This window comes from Amborella trichopoda, chromosome 4, assembly GCF_054954075.1.
Source record: "Amborella trichopoda isolate Santa Cruz 75 chromosome 4, AtrichopodaSantaCruz75HAP2 v2.0, whole genome shotgun sequence".
Classification (NCBI taxonomy): Eukaryota; Viridiplantae; Streptophyta; class Magnoliopsida; order Amborellales; family Amborellaceae; genus Amborella; species Amborella trichopoda.
This window is the reverse complement of record NC_142339.1, coordinates 3,139,193-3,148,378: the sequence shown is the minus strand read 5'-3', so window position 1 is coordinate 3,148,378 and position 9,186 is coordinate 3,139,193. Positions and strand designations below refer to the sequence as shown.

At 35.4% G+C, this 9,186-nt stretch overlaps 1 protein-coding gene across 1 annotated transcript; it reads right to left on the bottom strand.

The window, feature by feature from the left end:
- Window positions 1-5,613: 5,613 nt before the first annotated feature.
- LOC148782197 (transcription termination factor MTERF15, mitochondrial-like) lies at window positions 5,614-7,409 on the bottom strand. Its single transcript, XM_088864348.1, has one exon. The coding sequence runs from the start codon at window positions 7,152-7,154 to the stop codon at window positions 5,940-5,942; it is 1,215 nt and encodes a 404-aa protein (XP_088720474.1). The 5' UTR covers window positions 7,155-7,409; the 3' UTR covers window positions 5,614-5,939.
- Between the last annotated feature and the right edge of the window lie 1,777 nt (window positions 7,410-9,186).

Here is a 9,186-nt window from a genome sequence, read left to right as displayed (position 1 = left end):
TGTGGGATATTTTTACCTTTGATTCACATATAGAACGGAAGAACATCGCTTCCCAACAGAGTACTAATTGTAACTTTTTCTCAACATCAACACTTGCTGAACATCTAGCCTCTTCTTGTAGTCCTTCTCCATACCCATGATACATACAAAACTACTTCTTTGGCTCCAAATGAAAACGAATATGCATTTTTTCAGAATTGGATTCTCATTTGCTAGGTTTTGGATGGTCAGATCTAGTTTTTTAAGATCTAGCTTATTATTTTTTTATTTTTGTAAATAAATTTTAAATCGAGAAAATCCTTCGTCCCTAGTGGCCTGGTTGTACAATAATAATTCATGCTCCTCCTCATTTAAAAGAGAAAAAATGGCTATAATTTACCTTAAGCAAGACCGTGCCTTGAAAACTAAATTGAAAGTCAAGTTTTGCAATTGATTTTTTTTTTTTTTGATATATTAATGTGGGAATTGAAGGGGGAGAATTGAAAGAATTTTTTGAGAGACTCTTTGATACACCAAGATTACCTAAAAATGTGGCTTTACGTCTAATGGCCTTCATATTCTCTAAACCCAATTGTGTTAGGTTCGGATTTGGTTTTATTCCTTCGAAGGTATAACCCGGTTGGCATCTTTGAACTGCATTAAACAAGACTCTAGAGCCTTACTTTAGAAAATAAAATAAAAAGTTAAAATAAAAAATAACAAGCAGTCCAAAGATCCTTAGTCCGATGGGCAATTTGGGAATGAATAAAAACGACTTTTTGATCAACCCTTCACAATCTTACAATCCTACAATAGAGTAACAAGGTAACATTGTTGCCCATTGGAGAAGTCGAATGACTGTAATGTTTATGGCGAAATGCATGACTATTGCATTCGTGAAGCATGTAAAAAAAAAAGAAAGGCTAGTGCTCCCCATAGGCCAATAGCATAACCCAAGGCAATGAAAGCATAGAATGCAGGTGTCATCTCTTCCTCTCCTTCATCTTCATCTTCATCTTCACCATCATTATGGCTCGGTACACTTGGTACATTTGATGACAGAGTTGTCGAACACCTCTTTCCTTGTGTATTTAGTTTTGGGTTTCCACTAAAATAACTCTCATTGAAAGTACAGAACTGGGTTGTGTCCAGTATCTCACCGGATAGATTATTATTTGCAACAGAAAACATGGACATATGGGTAAGTCTTGTTAATTGAGAAGGAATTTTACCAGAGAGTGCATTGTAAGAAAGATATAATGTTGAGAGATCCAATAACGCTCCAAAGGGATTTGGGAATTGGACGTGTTAGAAGATTGTTGGAGAGATCCAACATGTTAAAGTTCTTTTAAAAGCCCCATGTCTAATGGAATAGGGCCACTTCATTTGTTTTCCGACAAATCCAAACCGGTCATGTACTTGAGAGCATCCCCGAGATAACTATATGTGTTTCCCTTTGTAAATTCTACCTTCTCTTGTGAGATTGTGTGAAGTTTATAACCCATTCGGTCCCTGGAAGCAAGTTTGGTAGAAAAGGTCAAAAATGGTTCATAACGAGATGAAATGGAACCAATTCTTGCGGAGAGGACCACATCTTTGAGGCTAGAAACATTGGTAAAGACTGAAGGAGAAATCACCTGACAAGTCATTATCGGAGAGATGAAGACCATACACAGAGTAAAGCTTACCTAATTCGCGTGGGATAGGTAGTTTTCACTAGCCCAAGATATTCAAGAGTAGATAAACAAGCAGCGATGAAATGCTTACTGCCAGGCATCCTCACGTGTCCCTTTTATAGAGGAGCCGAAATTTACGTGAGGGTCATGTCGGGAAGTATCAATATATCGGCTCACAATAAAATCGAAAATAAATCATTTTTATTCTTTGAGCTATGTTAATTTTCTATGCATGTTTTTTCCTAATGTATTTTCTCCTAAGTTCTTTGAGATGGTTCTCTATCGGTTGTTATCTTTCTCTCTCTCTGTACTAATATCGAGCATTATAAACAGTGATTGCTAACTAATTAATCAATTTTCCCCTAATTTCTCGCTGAGTGATTCTCTTTCTCTCTCTGTGTATTGGAGCTTTATATCGAGCATTATGAACAGGGATTAATACTTAGCAAATAAATCATCAATAAAATGAGTTCAAAAAATAAAAATAAACTAGTGTTCAATACAATTTAAAGCTGCAATACAATAAAGCCTATAAATCTCTGTGAGCATTCTTTGATTTTCTATAATAAATCATCAGCCATATGCAATGAGCCCGTTTTAGGATTTTTTAAAAAAAAAAAAGAAAAAAAAAGCAGAGAAAAGGTAAATGAACTTTTTATGAAGGTATAAAATTGAACTTTTATAAAACAGGAAACATGTAAATAAACTTTCAAAATAAAAATGAACTTTTATAAAACAGGAAACATGTAAATAAACTTTTCGAAAATAAAGTTTTTTTGGAATGATTTATTGTAAATATATAAAAATCGTGTCTTAAACTTCTTCATGAAAAAAATGCGATTGTTTGACTCTCTTTTTTTAAGTAATAAGCAGATTAAAACGGCCTTCAAAAAAACTCCGATTATTTTTTAAAAACCGTGTCTAAAAAGCTTCCGATTTTTTTGTATTATTTGTCTTCGGTTCTACGGTTTAAATTTTGAAGTGACTTTTTTTTCCTTTGAATTAAAAACTAGTTTGAAGACGCAATTTTCGAATATATATATATATATATATATATATTTCATTAAGTGAAAGAAACAAAAGTTCAAAATGGATTAACTCTCCAACTTGAACCAATAATACAAGGATTATGAAGTAAAAAAAGGCAGAGAAGCACAAGCTTCGGTCATAAGGAAAGCCAAAAGCAAAGTTCCACAACAGTCTAGAGTTTTGTTCTCATTTTCTTTATGGGTTCAATGCCTTCTTCGGTGCTTTTGAATTTTTTATCTGATTTACTGTGATACACAGGAAGAAGCATTATCAATCAAGCAAAAAATAAATAAGGAAATGCATAAATAAATAAAAATAAATGGATGAGTTTTTGATAAGCCAGGGCTTCATGAAACTTTTTTTCTTTTTTGGGTATATCAAATGGGAGAACAAGCGCCTACCAATTTTTTGAAATAGTTAGTGGTTTTCAAATGCGTAAGTACGAATGAAACCTAAACCAGTAACTGAGACTCCGGTGGTACTACCACCACGACCTCAACCCCATTCCCAGGTCATTAAACTGGAGAGGGCCTCACCTCAAAATGGTGTACTAGAAATTAGATGCAACACTTGAGAACCTTGTGATGTTCTACAGATCAATTGCTGCCCCTAGCTGTGGATTTTGGAACTCCAAAAAATAGTGCAAATCTTACATACCTGTAAAGACTTGAAACGGACAATCTAGAAAAAATATTACAAGATGGAACATTTTTAAAGCTTAAAATCGAATTTTTTAGATCCATGGTTGTTGAGGTGTAGATAAATAATATGCAAAATTTATGGGGCTGGAGCCACGTTTTCCAACAAGGTTTGAGGTGTTCAATGCATCAAGCCATGACTTCACAAAATACGTTTCCTCAATAAAAAGCAAAATATTATCTAACGGTTTGCAAAAGTAATTGTCAGAAAGAAAGATATTGCCAAGATAGAATAAAATTCATTGTGTTCTTAATAAGAGACTATGATATATGAAAAATTCATAATATGACATTATCTCAAATGGCTGTATTCTTAATAGTGCATTGCATTATAACATAAAGGAAATACATATACATCTGTGTGTAATCCATTTAGATAGAAGAAAGACAAATAACCAGAAAAGCATTTAATAGCAAAGATGGAGAAACTCTTGAATAAACATCTCGTTCTTTTTTATACAATTATTGAATAAAACATTAAAACAACTAACGAACATCATTTTGCTTATCTAAAATAAAGACAAGTAATAGCATGAATACTAACATATCTAGAGAACATAACTAGAATATGAATGATAAATAAATAATGATAGCTAATACAGCATAAAATAAAAACATGGAATTCACTAGAAAGGTGTACATTCAGCATGTAATTCAATAGAAACATGGACTTCACTAGAAGGTGTACACCCCCTTGGTATTTGGCAATGATTTATGATGAGATTGTATACACTTGCAGGGATATGGAAGTTTGCTGGATACATATCTCGAGGATGTCCAACGAGCTTGCCGACCTCCTGGCGAAGGATGGGGCGAGGGCCCACGAAGAAGTGCACACCTGGCCGCCCACTTCCGCTTAAGACCTAAGAAGAATTACTTAGAAGGAAAACTCACTGTATTCGGGCATCTTATTTAGCCCACTTTTGTTATTCCACTGTAAACTTTGCAATGGGCCAGTTTTTTGTGAACCCATTGTAAACTTTATAAGGGGACTATTCTATAACCCCATTTTTTTGTTAAGGGACTATTCTATAACCCCATTTTTTGTATAGGGTCCTTCGACCTATTCTTTTTTACCGATGAGTCCCGCCTAGAGGGCACTCTCGGACTGACCTCCAACTTGTACTTCTTTCCATTCAGCAATACAAATGTTGACATTTATCAGAAAAAAAGTGTGTACATTCAACAGAATCGATCATTCTTGTACATAAAGTTCCAACTTTGCGCATACTAAACCACCAACTTAGACAGAGTTTTCTGGCTGCAAATGCAGAACATGTAGATCACATTAGATACGAACCAAAAGCCATCTTTTCGATAAGATATTGTAAGGCCCAATTTGGACAGTTCGGATATATTGATTGACCATAGCGCCCAGCTACAATCCTAAACCACTTATAATTATGTAATAATTCATATGATAACCCAATCAAATATCTTACATCATTATTATGACAATCGTAAGGCCCCGTTTGTGTTTTGGTTGCCTAAACCACTTATAAGTATGTAATAATTCATATGATAACCCAATCAAATATCTTAGATGATTATTATGACAACAAAATCGTGAGGGCCCCATCTGAATGTTTTGGTTGTCATATCCAAGGGACATCTTTAGTCGGCTTTATGGGCAACTGTGATAAGAGGTAAGACACAGGGGTCATAACAAGTAGAACAGTATCCACTTTTTTGCTGATAGAGAAAAAAGGTATTTTCTTTTGTATCCATGCGTGCAAATGCCCCTTTTCACTGGGTTTTTGCTAATAAGAGGGGTTCCAAAAGTTTAAAACCTCTGCAGATGGTGGTGTGCCAAGCTGCACACTACCCACTCGGGCACAACTACCGAGAAGTGAAATCTCTAAGGCCAAAAAGTGAGGCCTAAGATAATCTACACAACAACCTATAACCCTCACACAATCGGCATTCCTTGTTCTTTGAATTCAATAGATGTCTTTGATTGATTTCTCTCAAAAATAAAATAAAATTAGATGTCTTTGATTAATCTTAACTGTTTATTTCACACTAATCCATTTATTTTTTATTGTGTTGATTAAATATTTTGCCTCTGCCCACAAGCAAACATTTAATGAACAAAATGTAAGTTGTAGGTAGAAACAATGTCAACTTTCTAATCTCAAAGAATGCCTCAAATCAATATTGATCTCAACAAAATATGAACGCTATAAGCAACTAAATGTCAATGGATATAATGGCACCATAACTTTGAGCTATTTTGGCATAACAGACATGAAATTGAACATTTCAACTCATTATTCCAAAATTGTTACACGAGTGCTGCATACGATATCTTGGACAACCACTAGAGGCAATGGATATCAAAGAAACAAAAGTAGAATCAGCTGATTTTACAACAGACAATAGGTTAAAGGCTATTCAACCAGTATTCATAAAATGGAAAAACAGAGGAGGACCATTCAAAAGCAAAAATCATGAAAACAAAGGTCTCAATTTTATAGTTCCAAAAAAGGTTATGAGGAAGATAGAAAACCTTTGATTCAACAATCAAAAAGCAAGGAAGCCTCCATGGAACCCATGATCATAGAATCATTTCTGGGTTGCCCTTGCTTTCTTCATAGATCCGGCGCAAGTAATCTGCCTCTTCTCCAAAACACCCCACAAATTTTTGCAAGAATCTCCTCTCCGACAACAAACAAACTGATGATAATTTCACATCCTTCTTGAGCAACTTCTTCAATCTCAAAGCTTGCAAAACATTGTTCCTAGGTATCACCCTTCCCCCCAAGCTAAAACCAAGAATTTGTGGATTCATAATCAAATTGAACAAAACATCCTCTTGTTTCTTAACAAAATACCCCATTGTTTCCTTCAACTTCTTCACCGAGAGACACATTGTATAAGGTGCCCTCCGAAATATTGAACATACATGATCTTGCGAGCACCCAAAACTCTTAAAAATGTCAACTTTTGCCTGCCATTTCTCGTTATTCATCGAGCTGAATGCATGAAGAGCATGAGCAAACATCAAAGATTTCGGATTAAAGCCCATCTCTATAATTTTCTCACAATTTTGCTTAGTTCTTTTGGGGTTTTGAGAAAGCAACCTAGGATGGACGATTGCCAATTGTTGCAGTTGTGAGGGACCAACTCCATAGCTCTCTATGCACCTCATATTGGGTAGGATTCTTTCCTCAATGCGAAATGAAAGTACCCAATTACTTCTCAGAACTCTAAGAACATTTTCATTGGTTTTCAAATAGCTTTTGAGGAATTCGATGATTGGGGCGATCCTCTTCTCTGCACTGTAATAGACCATGAATGCACGTGGAGATAGAAACTCCCCGAGATCAGGACCAGAGAGACCCAAATCTTCAAGCATTTCAAACTTGGGTTTTAGGGTTTTCTCAACATTGGCCACAAGAATCTTGGGGCTCTTCGTTACAATGGAACAGATATGGGCATCATGAAAACCAGAGTCTTTGAGGAATTTTAGCACACATTTCGGATTTTTGGTGGGTTTATTGAGGCCCAACCGGGAAGAAGAGGCAACGGCCAAGGCTGATTCTTTAGAGAGGCCAAGTGAGTCCATTAGAAGATTAACAATCGAAGAAGAAGAAGAAGGAGAAGCACTTAAGAGGAGTCCATCTCCAGTGAGAGAAGGAGACGGAGTGAGAAGAGAGGTTTTTGTGGAATAGAGTTCAAAGGAAGAAGAGAAAGAAGGAAAAGGAATGAGAAGGGAAAATACATAGTGGGGTTTCAAGAGAGAGAGTGCCTGGAGTTTTGCCAAAGCCATTACTTCGAAGACGCTATAGAAACACCATTGAAGATGGAGAGAGAGATTTGTGACTGGTAAAGGAAAGGAAACAGTGGAGCTGGTAGAGAGAGAGATCTTGAAGGGTTACAATATATTTTAGAGAGAGAGAGAGAGAGAGAGAGAGAGAGAGAAACATACGGGGAAAGGGAGGAGCATGGGCCGTTTCTCACTCCTCTTCTGCAAATACGCCGCTTCCTCCCCCCATCCGGAAACAAGGGTTTTTGATTCAAGTTGCAACAAGTGGGAGGGAAACACAGTTTGTCACTGAGAATTGAACCCGAATTTTCCTAGAATTTACGGATGTGCCCTTCACTTAAAAGTTAACTTATTAATTATGCCTCGAGTACTGTTTAAAAACTTGCTTATGTGGATTGGAAATCGTTGATCCGAATTGTAGATCACCAATTCAGATTGAAATTTTTTATTACATTGGATTGTACACAAAGCGTGTATTTTTCTTTTGTATATAGATGTCATAACCATTCCCACTTATTAGATATCAAATTGAATTGTTTGGAGTGAGTCACGAAATCTGAGAATATTTTTTTTTTTTTTGAAACTTTGCGTCTATTCAATAACACTCTTACAGCCACAAAAATGATTATGTACTCTATGTACAAAAGATAAATGGTCTCTTTATAGACAATTCTTAGACAAAAAAAGAAAATGGTCTCATGGATGAAATTTTGATTTTAAAAAGAAAAAAAAATCGAAACATATATTTCCTATGTTAAGATTAAGATCTGGTATGTATTTTTCTTGATGTTTGCTACCCATTTTTGAGCATCATTGGCATGATTTGTTCTTGATGCTTCCAGCGCATCCTTTTGAGCATCAACTGCATGATCCATTGCATGATTAAGATAACATATTATGTGATGATTTAATGTAGTTGTACTTGTTATAACGTGACTTAACATATATTTATCAGCCATTCTATGCCAGATTGAATTATATGGAAACATTCAAAATAGTGGGCGTCAATGAGCATGAGTACAAGCCTGCCATTGATATTGTCTCCAACGCTAGCTGAACCACTAATTGCTTGGCCCCCTTGGCTAAGTTTCATCCTCTCTCTCTCTCTCTCTCTATATATATATATATATAAAAAAAATGCCGTTGGTCATTGGATGTACTCAATAATCAATTTGAGTTGTTTGGCCTACTATTCTATTGGGTAGCCAGAACATTCCTATTTCCCTTCTTTCAACCCCCCTTCCCTCTCGGCTAGGCACATTCACAAGCATATACAAATCTAAGGTGAGGTTTCTATGTATATGGAGACACAACATTTGGATCTTGATCAAGCGATTACAAGTGAGGTGACAACAATGTTAACACAATAGTTGTGACTTGATAAAAACAACTAACATCAATCTTTATTATCATTATAGGCTCACTTTATAGCCGTGAGAACAAGATTACACGGTTTTGGGTCTCTAGGCATAAATCAACAGAGTGTATGGATACATAGAGAAAGGTTTCCCTCTAATGTGTCTCAGCATGTTTTCCTTTGTATTTATGTATAGGGAAGTGATGTTATGGGTCATGTTTCATTTATAATATAATGAACTTGGTCTTTTAGAAAATCATGTCATGGCAAGTGTATACCCCTAAATTTGGAGGATGCACTCTTTTCATTCCAATAATAAAATCTCAGAAAGAATAATTGAATTTCCATCCTTGAAAAGGTCAAAATAAGTCCAACAAAGGATCCAAACTGACCATTTACTAGACATTGAGATCTAAGCTTTTAAGAACTCAAAATTATTTTTTCCTTTTCCAAAATTTTTCATCAAATGATGTTAAGGCCATCTACAAACTTTGGGATTAATAAAAATTCTCATAAGGCCTAAATCATCTAATCATCCCATCAAATAGACGCCTTATGTTTGTTTGGTTAAATAATCGCTTTCTAGGATGCATTGTCAATTTTTTCTTTTCTTTTTTTGAGATTGTTCATGTGAATGAAAATGATGTATTTTTCAAATGTCCCTAACATGAATTTTGA

Bases quoted from the DNA above. Each gene is read 5' to 3' on its own strand.
- LOC148782197 (XM_088864348.1), bottom strand. From the start codon at position 7,154: ATGGCTTTGGCAAAACTCCAGGCACTCTCTCTCTTGAAACCCCACTAT.